The sequence below is a fragment of the Stegostoma tigrinum genome, chromosome 40, assembly GCF_030684315.1.
Source record: "Stegostoma tigrinum isolate sSteTig4 chromosome 40, sSteTig4.hap1, whole genome shotgun sequence".
Classification (NCBI taxonomy): Eukaryota; Metazoa; Chordata; class Chondrichthyes; order Orectolobiformes; family Stegostomatidae; genus Stegostoma; species Stegostoma tigrinum.
In genome coordinates this window covers 14108879-14125001 of record NC_081393.1, presented here as the reverse complement: position 1 = coordinate 14125001, position 16123 = coordinate 14108879, and the positions used below count along the sequence as shown (strand labels likewise).

Here is a 16123-nt window from a genome sequence, read left to right as displayed (position 1 = left end):
GACAATTCATTTTCAGATATGTCTGGTACTGCTCCTGCTATGCCCTTCTGCACTTCTCATTGAACCAGAGTTGATTCCCTGACTTAATGGCAATGGTAGAATGGGGAATATGCTCACCTGTGAAGTTGAAGATTTTGTATAAGTACAATTTTGCTGTTGATTATGGCTCATTCTGCCTCATGGATGCTGAGTTTTGAGTTTCTAAGTCTGTTCAAAGGCACCTGCAGCATGGTGCCACTCAAGATGATGGAGGGTTTCCTTCATGTAAAGATCAGCTTTTGTCTCTGGAAGGACAATGCAGTGCTCACTCCTCCTGTTACTGTTTGGGACAGGCGTATCTGCGGCTACTAGATTGGTGAGGATAAGATCAGTTATGTTCTTCCTGCCTGTTGATTACCTCATCACCTGCTACAGGTGGAATCTACTAGCTATATCCTTTAGGACTCCACCAGCTTGGTTTGTAGTGACACTGCTATCTTGGTTGTAACAAGGTCAGGCTCGTTAGTGGAGTTTCAGAGATGGTGACATTCAGGGAGCTGAAGAAGCAGTACTGGAGTTAAGGACTGCTCATGTGTAAATGAAGGGTGACTTGGTGACAGGATATCAGCCTCTGCGAGGTTATTTCAGTGGTGACAAGAGTAAAGCATGTTCCTGAAGAAACTCATTCGTGATATTCATTTTTGACTTGAGTAAGCATTTCTAACATTCTGCCTTTATTTGGGAAGTTTGACTTGTTTGACCCTGCCATTGAGGACTCAGCCTTGGAAAGAATGTTGTATTTTTTTCGGGGCAAATAACGTTGTGGCAGATGAAAAGCAATGAGTAATTCTGACAATCTGTTGAGGCGCAGCTTTTCCTGTTACTAGGGGCCAAACTTTCCCTGAGGCACTAAAACCTTTCAAGAATGAATGGACATAGTTAAGGAATATTATTACCTCAGGTCTCTTCTAATTTTGAGATGCTGTTGTTTTTATTCAACAATTCAAGAACCAGGGGAATCTGTATCAGGATTTTTGACTCGGTTAAGATGACTGGCAGAAGCAGGTGACTTTGGTTTAACTCTTAATGAGATGCTGAGAGACTGTTTGGTTTGTGAGATTAGTCATGTAACTACGCAAAAGTGCTTACTTCCTGAAGCCCAATTGGACTTCAAACAGGCACTACAACTGAGTTTATCATTAGAAAATGCTGCAAGTCAAGCATATGAGTTGCAAGCTATTCAGTTGGAAGGGGACATCCTCACCAATCCGACTGAGCTTGGGGAACAACACTTGAGTGCACGCAATTGCATAGCCTTACTTAGAACATAACCTCATCAGAGTGACTCTACTTCGTCCCACAGCAAAACGTGAAAACAAAGCCAAGCCTCGGCCAAATGGTTAAAATTTTCTTCAGGATCCTGGCCAGCAAGCATTGCAGTTGCTGCCGGTGTATGGACTCAAGACAGCAAAAGAGTCCTACTTAACCTAAATTAAGTAAGATAACTCGTAGACTGGTATCCAGGATAGTTGGTACATGAGAAAGACCACCTACATCTGGTTTGGGACAGTTAAATTGCTGAGCAACATCCAAATCAGAACCAACCAAAATAAATGTCTGGGTAAAGAGTCATTGGGTACTCTTGGCGATTGAAACTGGCGTGGCCACATCATTTGATTACAGAACAAGTTTTTCCACAAAATTCGCTCTGCATTCCGGCCCTTAAGTTTGCACAAGACCTTGGCTAGACTGAGAACTTATACCAGGGAAGCTTTACACATTAAGGGTATAATCTTGGTTCTGGTCTCTGATGAAAAGCGGCTGGTTCAGGGGCTATTGATTGAAGTAAAAGGCTCGGTCCCAGGTTGATGGGATGAAATTGTTTGCAAGAGATTCACCTAGAATGGCTCAACATATTTCAATTAGAAAATGGCTGCCTCTGTGTGAAGTCCTAATTAAATACCTGGTAGTCCACAGGACGATCTAGGGACTGTCAAAGGAGCCAAGGCCACCTTGCATGTTGGCCACAATTCTGTAAGACATAAATCAGAAGGCTACAAAGTGAAGGAATCATCAAACTGTTCCAATTTGCAAAATTGTACCGATTTTGAAACCTAATGGGTCAGTTCGCCTTTGTGGGGATCTTAAGCAAATGGTAACCTACTTTTCACAGCTGGATAAATACAATATACAAGACTGCAATTGGGGTATCATCAACTTGTCCAATTTTTCATTGGATGATGGAGAACATTTTATAAAGTCTACCTCAGATTGCTATTAATCTACATAACATTCGAACAACAGCAAAAACTAACAGGAACTCTTAGGCAACTTGGACACAGTCCGAAGGTGTTTTTCCAAGGTGGCTATATGCCTAAAAAGGGAAAATGTGTGTTGCAGGACCCCAAGTGACGTACATCAACCCTAGAGTCCACAAAACCAAGTTACATCTGTTGGAAAATGTAGTGAGGGTGATCAAAGCTGCCCTGGCTCCTACGTCTGCCCAGGAGCTTAGGTCATTTCTTGGTCTAGTAAATTATTACAGAAAGTTCATATGTAACTTGGCCTTCATCTTGGCACTTTTATATCAACTCCAAAAAGGGGTCAGCCCTGGAAACGGTTGCATAAACAAGGCCGAGCAACGCAAAGAAACAGTTATCATCGTCTCAGGTGACAAAGTGCGAAGCTGGATGAACACAGCATGTCAAGCAGCATCTCAGGAGCACAAAAGCTTCGGGTCTAGACCCTTCAACAGAGAGGGGGATGGGGAGAGGGTTCTGAAATAAATAGGGAGGGGGGGAAGGCGGACCGAAGATGGAGAGAAAAGAAGATAGGTGGAGAGGAGAGTATAGGTGGGGATGTAGGGAGGGGATTGTTCAGTCCAGGGAGGACGGACAGGTCAAGGAGGCGGGATGAGGTTAGTAGGTAGAAAATGGAGGTGCGGCTTGAGGTGGGAGGAGGGGATAGGTGAGAGGAAGAACTGGTTAAGGAGGCAGGGACAAGCTGGGCTGGTTTTGGGATGCAGTGGGGGGAGGGGACGAGCTGGGCTGGTTTTGGGATGCAGTGGAGGAAGGGGAAATTTTGAAGCTTGTGAAGTCCACATTGATGCCATTGGGCTGCAGGGTTCCCATGCGGAATATGAGTTGCTGTTCCTGCAACCTTTGGGTGGCATCATTGTGGCACTGCAGGAGGCCCATGATGGACATGTCATCTGAGGAATGGGAGGGGGAGTTAAAATGGTTCGCGACTGGGAGGTGCAGTTGTTCATTGCGAACCGAGCAGAGGTGTTCTGCAAAGCGGTCCCCAAGCCTCCGCTTGGTTTCCCCAATGTAGATGGAGCCATAACGGGTACAGGGATACAGTATATCACATTGGCAGATGTGCAGGTGAACATCTGCTTAATACGGAAAGTCATCCTGGGGCCTGGGATGGGGGTGAGGGAGGAGGTGTGGGGGCAAGTGTAGCACTTCCTGCGGTTGCAGGGGAAGGTGCTGGGTGTGGTGGGGTTGGAGGGGAGTGTGGAGTGGACAAGGGAGTCGCAGAGAGAGTGGTCTCTCCTGAAGGCAGACAAGGGTGGGGATGGAAAAATGGCTTGGGTGGTGGAGTCGGACTTTAGATGGCGGAAGTGTCAGAGGATGATGCGTTGTATCCGGAGGTTGGTGGGGTTGTAGTGAGGACGAGGGGGCTCCTCTTAGGCCGGTTGTTGTGGGGACAGGGTGTGAGGGATGTGTTGCGGTAAATGCGGGAGACGCGGTCCAGGGCGTAATCGACCACTGCGGGGTGAAAGTTGCGGTCCTTGAAGAACGTGGACATCTGGGATGTGCTGGAGTGGAATGCCTCATCCTGGGAGCAGATGCGGCGGAGGCAAAGGAATTGGGAATAGCGGATGGAATTTTTGCAGGAGGGTGGGTGGGAGGAGGTGTATTCGAGGTAGCTGTGGGAGTCGGTGGGCTTGAAATGGACATCAGTTTCTAGCTGGTTACCTGAGATTGAAACTGAGAGGTCCAGGAAGGTGAGGGATGAGTTGGAGATGGCCCAGGCGAATTTGAGGTTAGGGTGGAAGGTATTGGTGAAGTGGATGAACTGTTCGAGCTCCTCTTGGGAGCAAGAGGCGGCGCCGATACAGTCATCAATGTAACGGAAGAAGAGGTGGGGTTTGGGGCCTGTGTAGATGCGGAAGAGGGACTGTTCCATGTAACCTACAAAGAGGCATGCATAGCTTGGGCCCATGCCTGCCACCCCCTTTGTCTGTAGGAAGTGGGAGGAAGCAAAAGTGAAGTTGTTGAGGGTGAGGGTGACGGCGAGTTTGGCAAGGCGGATAAGGGTGTCGGAGAGTGACTGGTCAGGCCTGCGGGACAGGAAGAAGAGGATGGCCTTGAGGCCATCTGCATGAGGAATACAGGTGTATAGGGACTGGACATCCATGGTGAAAAGGGAATTGGACGTTCTGGAGGAGGTGGAGGGCGTGGGTGGTATCACGGACGTAGGTGGGGAGTTCCTGGACCATGGGGGAGGAAATGGAGTCCAGATAGGCGGAGATGAGTTCGGTGGGGCAGAAGCAGGCTGAGACAATAGGTCAACCAGAGCAGGCGGGTTTGAGGATTTTGGGAAGGAGATAGAAACGGGCCGTGCGGGGTTGGGGAATAATAAGGTTGGAGGCTGTGGGTGGGTGGTCCCCTGAGGTGATGAGGTCATGGATGGTATTGGAGATGATGGTTTGGTGCTCGGGGGTAGGGTCATGATCAAGGGGGCGGTAGGAGGAGGTGTCGGAGAGTTGGCATTTGGCCTCGTCGATGTAGAGGTCAGTGCGCCATACTACCACTGCGCCTCCCTTGTCTGCGGGTTTGATGGTGAGGTTGGGGTTGGAGCAGAGGGCTGCCTGTTCGGGGGAGAGGTTGGAGTGGGTGAGAGGGGTGGAGAGGTTGAGGCGGTTGATGTCTCGACGGTAGTTGGAGATGAAGAGGTTGAGGGAGGGTAGGAGGCCCGGGGGTGGTGTCCAGGAGGAGGACTTGTGTTGGAGGCGGGTGAAGGGGTCAGTGGAGGGATGGTTGGGCTCTCGGTTAAAGAAGTAAGTGTGGAGGCGAAGGCGGCGGAAAAACTGCTCGACATTCAAACGTGACTGGTATTCGTTGATGTGTGGGTGGAGGGGGGGAAAGGTGAGCCCCTTGCTGAGGACTGACTGTTTGTCCTTAGTCAGTGGGAGGTCTGGGGGGATGGTGAAGATTCGGCAGGGCTCAGTGTGGCTGTCTCCTCTGGGGTTGCTGGCTATGGAGGTTGTGGGCGGAGCAATGTGGTCGTCGGCTGTGGGTGGGGTTCCGTCAGAGGTGGGCGGAGTGGCGTCGGCGGTTGGAGGAGCCGGGTGGGCGGCGGCAGCAGTGGTGAGGGTGATGTGTGTGGTGTTAGTTCTGGACGTGGAGGCGGTGACTGCAGCAGCGGTCACATTTGCGGTCCCGGAAGTGGTGTGCCCGGCAGTGGCGGATGTGACGTCATCGGTGGGTTCAGCGGCCGTGTCCTCATGGTCAATGGCGGCGGGTACATGGTGGGGGAGGTGCAGGGACAGGCTCGAGATTTGAGAGGTGGGGGAATCCTTTTTAATGTGGCAGGAGCCAGTGAGTTTGTTGTACTTATGATTTTGGTGTCCAGTAAAGCTGAGTGGAACTGGGTGTTCAGTCTGTGGATCCTGCGGAGGATAAAAAAACAGGAGAGGTCCTTTGCAGGTCTGGGAGAGGGAGGCTCTGAGCTGGGGCAGGCTTGATTGCAGTGCCTAGAGATGCCGGCGCATGGCTGCAAGTGTCTGTTTCAGGACAAGGAGGCAGGATGAGGTTAGTAGGTAGGAAATGGAGGTGTGGCTTGAGGTGGGAGGGGGGATAGGTGAGAGGAAGAACAGGTTAAGGAGGCAGGGACAAGCTGGGCTGGTTTTGGGATGCAGTCGGGGGAGGGGACAAGCTGGGCTGGTTTTGGGATGCAGTGGGGGAAGGGGACATTTCCTGCCTACTAACATCATCCCACCTCCTTGACCTGTCCGTCCTCCCTGGACTGACCTATTCCCTCCCTACCTATACTCTCCTCTCTACCTATCTTCTTTTCTCTCCATCTTCGGTCCACCTCCCCCACTCTCCCTATTTATTTCAGAACCCTCTCCCCATCCCCCTCTCTGATGAAGGGTCTAGGCCCGAAATGTCAGCTTTTGTGCTCCTGAGATGCTGCTTGGCCTGCTGTGTTCATCCAGCTTCACACTTTGTTATCTTGGATTCTCCAGCGTTTGCAGTTCCCATTATCTCTGATCATCGTCTCAGCTGTTGGGAAACCTTGATCCCAAGAGATCTTTCTTGTTATCGACATACAACACCTCCCCATACAGCATCAGCATGGTACTGGCTCATAGGTGGTCCAATGGAGAGGAATACCTAATAGTATATGCGTCCGGGACTTCAGTTAATGCAGAGTATCATTATGTCTAAATGGATAAAGAAGGCTTGGTGGCCATATCTGGAGTCAGGAAGTTCCACCAATGCCATCATGGACAAAAATTTGTGATAATAACAGACCACAAACCCCTATTTGGCATGTTTAAAGAGGACAACATAGTGCTGCTCATAAATAGTGGTCATAATTACAAGTTAGAACCCTGTCCTGGAGGCTGAGTAGCAAATACAGATGCATTGACCTGCCTCCCATTAGCAGATACACCATTGGTGGTACCCCCAGTCGAAGTCTGTTGTGGCTTTAAATTTTCTGGACATACTCCCAGCCCCAGGTAACAATATCAGACTTCTGACGCAAAAAAATCTAGTCCTGCCAAAACTGAAACAGTTGGTGGTGATAGAGGGAGTCAAAGGGCCACCACAACTAGAAATGAAACCTTTTCGTACCCGGAGTGGCCAGCTTACTGTAAAGGACTGCATATTGTTATGGGGAGCAAGAGTGATTGTCCTGAACAAGGGACACTGTCAAAATACTGGCTGAACTCCACCAGGGTAGGGCCATCCAGGGCTTAACCAAAATGAACATGCTGGCATGAAGTTATGTCTGGTGGCCCAGCCTGGATGCAGACATAGTTGCATCTGTGGGGCAGTGCCTAGAGTGCCAACACAGACAAAAATTACAGTCAGCAGCCATTGGGCATTCCTCTCCATTGGACCACCTATGAACTAATATCATCCTGATGCTATATGGGGAGGCCTTGTATGTCAGTAACAAAGATCTCATGGGATCACAGTGTGCCAACACCTAACAGGATGATAACTGTTCCTTTGTATCGCTGTATTCTTGGCCTTGTTTATGAAATATCTGTGGGAAAAATGGATAAATCTTGGATTTGGTTGCACGTCTACTGTGCAGGTCCTTTCATTGGTTCACTGTTATTAGTCATTGTAGACATGAAGTGGTGCATCTGTCAAACATGGATATGATGTTAGAAAAACTTTTCCAACATACGGAGTCCCAGAAGTGTTGGTCACAGATAATAGGCTGTCGTTTACCAAGAGGAAAATTGGATGTTTCCTAAAGTCAAATAGGATTCAACATATAAAGACAGCTCCATACCTCCATGGGGAGGTGATGGTCTGGTGTTATTATCGCTGCACTGTCAACCCAGAAACCCAGATAATGTCAAGAGGCCTGGGTTCAAATCCCATCACAGGAGATGGTGGAACTTGAAGTCAATAAAAATGTCTGGAATCAGGAGTCTAATGATAACCATGAATCTATTGTCAATTCTCGGAAAAACCCATTTGGTTCACTAATGTTCTTTAGGGAAGGAAACTGTCATCCTTACCTATGATTTGAGACCCATAGCAATGTGGTTGACTCTTAACTGTCCTCTTGGCAACCAGGGATGGGCAATAGATGCTGCCTGGTCAGTGATGCCCTCATCCCATGATGAACAAAGAAAAACAAAGCCACTCATTATCCAATGGCCTGGCAGAAACAGCAGTCCAAACTTTGAAGGCTGGCTTGAAGAAACAAGCTAGATACCAAGCTCTTACAGTTCTTAAATAAAGAACAAATGAGCTGTGGATGCTGTAAATTAGAAACAAAAGCAATAATTCTGGTAAAGCTCATCAGGTCTGGCAGCATCTGTGGAGAGAAATCAGTTAACATTTTGAGTCAAGTGACCCTTCCTCAGAAACTTCATTCCTACCAGGTCACCCTGAGGAGGCGTCACTTGACCTGAAAGTAATGAAGGTTCTGAAGAAAGGTTGCTCAATCCAAAACACTAACTCTGATTTCTGTCCACAGATGCTGCCAGACCTGCTGAGCTTTTCAAGCAATTTCTGTTTTTGTCACGGTTCTTATTTGATTTTCAGACTACCCGATGTGTGCTTATAAGGATTGCACTGACGGGGTTGCCAATGGGTAGAAGATTCCACAACCGGTTAAGTCTGATCTTCCCGGACCTGGGACAGTTGGAGGGAGGGTAGGGTGAAGCAGCATGAAGAATGCCACTGCCACACAACAAAATTTGCCAAGCGAGAGACTTTGATACAGGGGATAAAGTTTGGTGTAAGAATAATGGAAAAGGGTAAGAAGCATGGTTGATGCTAGGTCAGGATCAGTGATCTATTAAGTTCAGGTCCGTGTCACAGTCCCGAACACATATATGGACCATATGAAAGCTGTTAATTCACCAATGATACAGGAACAAAATGTGCCCTGCCCCTCAGATCAGTTTGGAAAGACGACCAGAACCTGTCGGTTCACCCTCTCTGTCAAATATTGACAAAGCCTCAGAATCTGAGATGGACATGATGGTTTTAGCCACCTGGCACCTTTGCCACCGGAAAAGAGGAGTGAAATTCTGCTGAGGTGTTCCTGGCGCAAGAGGCAAGCTCCAATGCATTACATGCTACCCATGTCAGACGCCAAGTTGGAGGAACATTCCTGGGAGGCTCTTTATCAGCTTATGTCCTCTGATTCAGAAGAGGAAGGATGTAGTGATTGCAATGAGGTCAAGCCAGCTTGATCATATAGCATGAGTTCCCTTACTGGGGCTGTTAAACTGTCCAATCAGGGAGCCCTGGCTGAAAGATAAAAAGATAAGTGCCAGAGATGCCGACATTCTGGGAGTGGACTCTGAAGTGGCTGTACCAGAGTCAAGGAATATTTGTGTATAAATGACGGGTAGCTTGGTGACGTGATACCAGTCTCTGTGAAGTTATTTTAATTACTGTGCTGCACTCATAGATAGATATTGCCTAGCCAGGGTACATTCTGCACTGTTGCCACCCTCAGTGTTTTCTTGGTGTTCAATATGGAGAACTATTGTTTCATGGAATGGGTGGGGTTGGTGCTATCTGGTGATTAGCCAGTGCTTTCCTTGGCCATGTTTGAGCTGATGCCATGATATTTCATGGTATCTGGTGTCAACATTAAGTACTCTAAGGGAAAATCCCTCCAGATCGTACACCACTGTGATGCCAACTACATCTGATCTGACCCACTGTTGGTTGGCAGCGAGACAGGCTTTTCCAATTTAGGCACACATTCTCAGATGTTGGTAAGGAGGACATTGCAGGATTAACAAGGCTGAGTTTACTATTGTAATTTTCAGTGCCTAGATTAATGCCAGGTGATTTTATTCCTTTTTGTTTTGAGCAGTTCGATACTACTGGGTACCTTCCTTGGCCATAACAGAAGACAATTAGGGCTGTGTTTGGAATCACATGTAGACCAAATCAAGTATCGACAGTAAATTTCCTTTCCTAAAGGACATTCGTGAATCAGATGGCTTTCATTGGAATTGAATTTTTAATTCTAGATTTCACAAAGTGGTGCAAATTGAGCCTGGATCCCGAGAATATTTCCTGGGCCTCTAAATTACAAGATGAGTAACAACATCATCCACACATCTCATATATGGGCCTAAACAGAAATAGAATTAAACTGGATGGACCACCTTAGCATCAACAAGGCCTCCAAAAATGACAGGAGCAGATATTTCTTGTTCACCCTGCGCTGTTCTCTTTACCAACATCTGGGGGGCTAGAGCCAAAACCACGAGAGCTGTCTCACCGACTAGTCGAGCAATAGCCTGAATAGTACTTTACTGACAAGGTGCCAGATGACACCATCCTCATCCCTGGATATGTCCTGTCCCACTAGCAAAGGTGATGGCATCATCATATATACTTGTGAGGGATTTGCCTTGGGAATCCCAAACATGGATTTGGAAGCCTATGAAGTCTCAGGCATCAGCTCAACCACATGTAGGGAAACCTCTTGCTCAAGATGACATTCCATAGTACCCCTCCCTCCCACCTCACCATCAGCTGATAATTCAGTACTCCTCAAGGTTGAACACCACTTCGAAGAAACATTAAAGGCGGCAAGGGCACAGAATGTACTCTGAGCAAGAGACTTCAGTGTCCACTCACAAGAATGTATCAGCAGCATCAGTAATGATCAAGTTGGTGAAATCTGAAATGACACCTGCCAGACTGGAACTGTGGCAGGTGGTGAAAGAATAACAAGTGGGGAAAAAAACATTGTTGGCCTTTTCCTCATCAATATGCCTGTTGAGGATGCAGAGATCCAGGACAGTATCACTAGAAGTGAATACTGTACAAACTTTGTGATGAAGTTGATAAAGTCTTGTGTTCACCTTGAGTACACCTGTTGTGCAGCACTATCACCAAACTAAATGGGATAGACTTTGAACAGTCTCGCAAATCAAGATTGAGTATTTGGGAGGCAGGGTGGGCCCTCAACAGTATCAGAATTGTACTCCTGCACAACCTGCAACCTAATAATCCATCATATTCCACCGCTTTCCTCACCATGACTCTATGATTGCCATCGAGCCAAAGTATCAGGCTGGTTCAATAAAGAACCTACTTGTAACCTCTTCAAAGAATTCTAACAGGATTGTCAGGCACAACCTCCCCTTGCTAAATCCTTGCTGACTTGTTCTAATCCGACCCTGCACTTCCAAGAATTTCAAAATCTCATCCTTGACAATGGATTCTAGAATTTTACCAACAATCGAGGTTAGGCTAATCGGCCTATAATTTTCCATCTTTTGTCTTGATCCTTTCTTAAACAAGGGGATTACAACAGTGATTTTCTAATCATCTGGGACTTGCCCTGACTCCAGTGGCTTTTGAAAGATCACAACCAACGCCTCCGCTATTTCCTCAGCCACCTCCCTCAGAACTCTAGGATGTAGCCCATCGGGGCCAGGAGATTTATCAATTTTTAGACCTTTTAGCTTTTCTAGCACTTTGTCTTTTGTAATGCCTACCATAATCAACTCTGCTGAGACTCTCCCTAATTGTTGGGATACTACTCATGTCTTCTACTGTGAAGATTGACGCAAAGTACTTATTAAGTTCTTCAGCTATTTCCCTATCTCCCATCACTAGCCTTCCAGCATCAATTTTGAGCGGCCCAATGTCTACCTTTGCCTCTCGTTTGTTTCTTATGTATTGAAAGAAACTTTTACTATCATTTCTAATATTACTGGCTAGCCTACCTTCATATTTGATCCTCTCCTTCCTTATTTCTCTCTTTGTTCTGTTTGTTTTTGTAGCCTTCCCAATCTTCTGATTTCCCAGTGCTCCTGGCCACTTGATAGGCTGTCTCTTTTTCTTTGATACATTTCCTGCCTTCCTTCGTCAGCCATGGTTGTCTATTTCCCTCCCCCACCCCCGATAATATTTCTTTTCTTTGGGATGAACCTTTGTACTGTGTCCTCAATTACACCCAGAAACTCCTGCCTTTGTTGCTCTACTGTCTTCTACACTAGGCCCTGCTTCCAGTCGATCTTCGTCAGTTCCTCTCTCATGCCCCTGTAATTACCTTTATTTAACTGGTGTAGACTTAATGGGCTGAAAGGCCCATTTCTGCACTGCAGGGATTCTATGGAATTCTATGGAGGCATCAACTGGTGAATCTATAAAACAGGACCATCTGCATGCCAAAAAGCAAATTTTAGGGATTCCACTACCGATAAATTAGATCATATTTAGTCTTGAATGATGATGGACACTTCACCAATTTACCTGACCAGGTAGCACCACAAATATCCCCATCCTCAATATTGGATGTTTCCCAGCACATCAGTACAAAACCTAAGGCTAAATCATTTGCAACAGTCTTCAATTTGCAATACCAAGTGGAAAATCTATATTGGCCTCTTCCATAATTCACCAGCAATTTAGCCAATTTAATTCACCCACATGATATAAAGAAATGGTTGGAGGCTGTGGATACTGTCAAGGTTATGAGCCCAAACAACATTTGTGCAAAAATGACAAAAACATGTGCTGCATAATTTGCAGGACCCTTAGGCATGCTGTTCCAGTGTAGTTTACCATGCTGGCATTGACCTGACAATGTGAAAATTGCCCAGGTTGTACACAAAATGTAGAACAAATCAAAACTAGTGAATTGCTGTCCCATTAATCTACTCTAGATCTTGACTGATGTGATAGAAGGTGTCATCAGTGCTGTCAAGTACACTTGCTTCACAATAAGCTGATCACTGACACTCAGTTTGGGTTCTGTCAGGACCATCTAACTCTTGACCTCACTTCAGCCTTGATTCAACCATGGTCAAAAGAGCTAAATTCCAGAGATGAGGTACATGGCTGTCTTTGACGTCAAAACGACTTTTGAGTGAGTGTGGCATTAAGGAGCCTGAGCAAAGCTGGAATCAGTGAGAATCCAGAGAAAGACTCTTGACAGGCTGGGTGTCATACTTGGCACAAAGAACGATGGCTGTTGTTTTTGGAAACGGTCATCTGAGCTGCAGGACATTCGTGCATGAGTTTCACAAGATAAAGTCCTAGGCCCTACTGTCTTGGACTGCTTTGCCAATGAAGCTGCATTCATTAAAAGGTCAGATGTGGGGACGTTCGCAAATGATTGCACAATTTTCATCACCGTTTGTGACTCCTGTGATACTGAAGCAGTGTATGTCCAAATGCAGCAGGACTTGGACAATAAGGTAGAGCTGGCTGAACACAGCAGGCCCAAAACGTCAGCTTTCCTGCTCCAAAGATGCTGCTTGGCCTGCTGTGTTCATCCAGCTCTACACCTTGTTATCTTGGATTCTCCAGCATCTGCAGTTCCTATTATCTCGAATATCCAGGTTTGGGCTGAAAAGTGCCAAGTAACATACATACCATACAAATGCCAGATAGTGATTAAGAGAATGAACCATCACCACTTCACATTCAATTGAGTTAACATCACTGAAGCATGTACTATTATCATTCTGGCATTAACTTTGACCAGAAACTGAACTGGACCAGTGAAACAGGTATTGTGACTACAAGAGCAAGTCAAAGGTTAGGAATCCTGCAAATAGTCATTCATCTCCTAATGCCCAAAGCCTGTTCACTGTCTCCAAGACACAGTCAGGAGTTTGATGGAACACTCTCCACTTGCCTAGATAAGTAGGGCTCCAACAACACTCAAGAAGCTCAATACCTTCCAGAGAAACCAGCCTGCTTGATTGGAACCACATCTACAAATATCTATTCCCCTACTATTGTCACTTAGTATTATTTGCATGATGCACTGCAAAAATTCACCAAGGCTCCTTGGACAGTGCCATGCAAACCTATGATCACTACCATCTAGAAGGATAAGAATAGCAGGTACTTGAGAACATCACTACCTGCCAGGTCTCACCATCCTGACTTGGAAATATATTCTTGTTCCTTCAGTGTTGCTGGCTCAAAGTCCTGTAACTCCCTCCCTAAAAGCATTGCGGGGGTACCTACAATCTGTTGATTGCAATGGTTCAAGAAGGCAGCTCACTACAAGCTTCTCAAAGACAACTAAGGATGGGCGACCCTAATTGACCACACCAACTTCACAAGAATTCTTTTTAAAAAATACTCTCAATATTTGAATGTGATTCTTGGATAATAAATTTGAAAAGAAAACCATCATTGGTCAGTAATCTGCTGAGAAAAATTAATGCCCAAAGTGTAAGAATTTTTGCAGAGGTATAACACTGCAGGGGAAAAGAGTTGAACTCCCTGTAGCAACTGGCTTGAGAACTAAGAAAAATCTTGGCCAGATTTAACCACAAATACAGTAAAGTATGTGTGACATCATTTTACATTGCCAGAAATTATATTTTAATACAGTTGCTTGAGAGGAATGTGTTTCAGCAAGGGAATGCCAGAAAAAAAACCTGACAGAAAGCTAAGTGGAGTAAAAAGGCAAATATCACAGAGATGCATTCATTAATATTGAAAATGGCATCGATATCCAGTAGAAATAATCTTCAGTAGATTAATGACATTGCACAACACTGGTGGTTTGTGTGCTTTCAGAACTGGCTGAGCCACAGCATTTCTCCCTAACAGTAAGAAGTATACAAGTTCAAGATTGACTTGGAGATTTCAGCATCTTCAGCAAACCAACCTGATACATCAGTGTAATACTAAAGAAGTTCCAGCTTTCAGAGTAAACCCTTGCTTTTTCTCAGCTGCAGACATTATTACTTTTCTAAGAAGTGGGTTGCAGCTCCCTGGGTGCTTAGTATGCTCAACCAATACCTTTTGGGACCTTGCTGAGTACAAACTGGTCATCTGAGCCTACTCATTATGGCACTTCATAAGTACCTAGTTGGTTTTGACTTGCATTGGAGTATTGGGATTGCAAACACCACAATTTAAATGTTTCTCTGTTTCCCTTAATATATCAGTTAATTTACAGTTAGTTTATTAATTTACAGTTCATTAGTAGAATTGCAAAAATATAGTTTGTTTTAACTCTTTCACTTGAATATTCATAAGTACAGTGAAATCTAGTGATAACAATGACTGCAAATCACTGATCTATAAAACATGCATCTAAACTTGATTAAAACAAACAAAACAAATCATGCGTACAATTCATTATCTCCACAGGTTACAAATGAACAAATAGCCCCCGACTGCAGACTTGGAAAAAAAGAAGGAAAGCCATTTTCTGGTGTAACTGCATGTATGGACTTCTGTGCCCATGCTCACAAAGATCAGCATAATATGTACAATGGCTGTACTGTGGTATGTAGACTAATACTCTGTATGAAATCAATATTTAATCAGTTTTGTCCCTCGAACAAAGCCAGGAATCCCATAGTTTCAAATAATGCTACATTCAAAATTATATTTCATTTATTTTCACATTATTGTTAGATCAAATAACTGCCATCAGGGGAACTTCATAGTGCAATGGGTTCCACGCAGACCTTTCATCTCTTGGATCCAAGTTCAAATCAATCTGGGAACTGTGGAACAAGACCCACTTCTATCTGCTGGCTGTAAGAGTTGCAATTTTAAATGAGTTTCGACAGTCTCCATTCTTGGGAGCTTCAGCCTTCAGCACAGAGTTGTTCTTAATTTAACAGCAATTGGCAATCTCACAAAGAGATCAAAGAATGATTAACATGGGTGATGGTATCACACTGGTGCTGTAGGGATGCTTTTTCACCTCTGGAGCTACATGAGAATGAGGCAGTGGGATCTTTACTTCTGGATCTATCAGTGATGATCACTCGATCCTGATCATGAAAAGAAAAAAGTTCCAGCCCTGCTAGCATGAGTATCAATCACTGAGAAGTGCATAAAAACATGAACTTAGTTTAAGTTTCTGATGTTATCCTGGACAAAGAAGTCCACTCTGTTTTTATGCCCAGTTTTCTGGAAGTTGGTGCCTTTGCTGGAACATATTTTACCAAAGGCTAACAGCTGTGTCATCCCTGACAAAAATTGTCATTGATCAAGACTGAGTTTTAGCAGACCATTTCTTGAAAATATTACAGCCAAATTCAAGTCTGACATCATGTGGTCTCTACACATAGGCATTAGTTAACAATGAACAATCAAATTTTCCACTACTTTGCTCAAGAATCTTAACATTCATTAAATAAACCTCAAAATATTACTTCAGCAAAAACCAAGACTTTGTTAGTATTTTTGGTTCTGCCATTCCTCTGACATTTGAGGAAGTTCTGAAAGGTCAACTTTAGAAGCACTGACTATTTTCACTGCCTAACATGCATCACAAAATGAACATTTCACACACAGTTATGATTTTCAGCACCAGCAATAATTGAATGAAAATAAATTACATCAGAAACTGCTCTTTTGGAATCAATACATTTATAAACAGTGTTACTGCTGTCTGTCACATTTGGAAA

The 16123-nt window shown here is 45.1% G+C and overlaps 1 protein-coding gene across 7 annotated transcripts in view; it reads left to right on the top strand.

The window, feature by feature from the left end:
* Positions 1-16123, top strand: part of LOC125448142 (methylcytosine dioxygenase TET3-like) — a 353266-nt gene that overhangs the window by 319671 nt on the left and 17472 nt on the right. For all 7 annotated transcript variants that reach the window (XM_048523202.2, XM_059641139.1, XM_048523203.2 and 4 more), the window contains one exon: positions 14850-14987. In XM_048523202.2, the coding sequence (XP_048379159.2) occupies positions 14850-14987 (138 nt within the window). The remainder of the gene's footprint in view (positions 1-14849; positions 14988-16123) is intronic.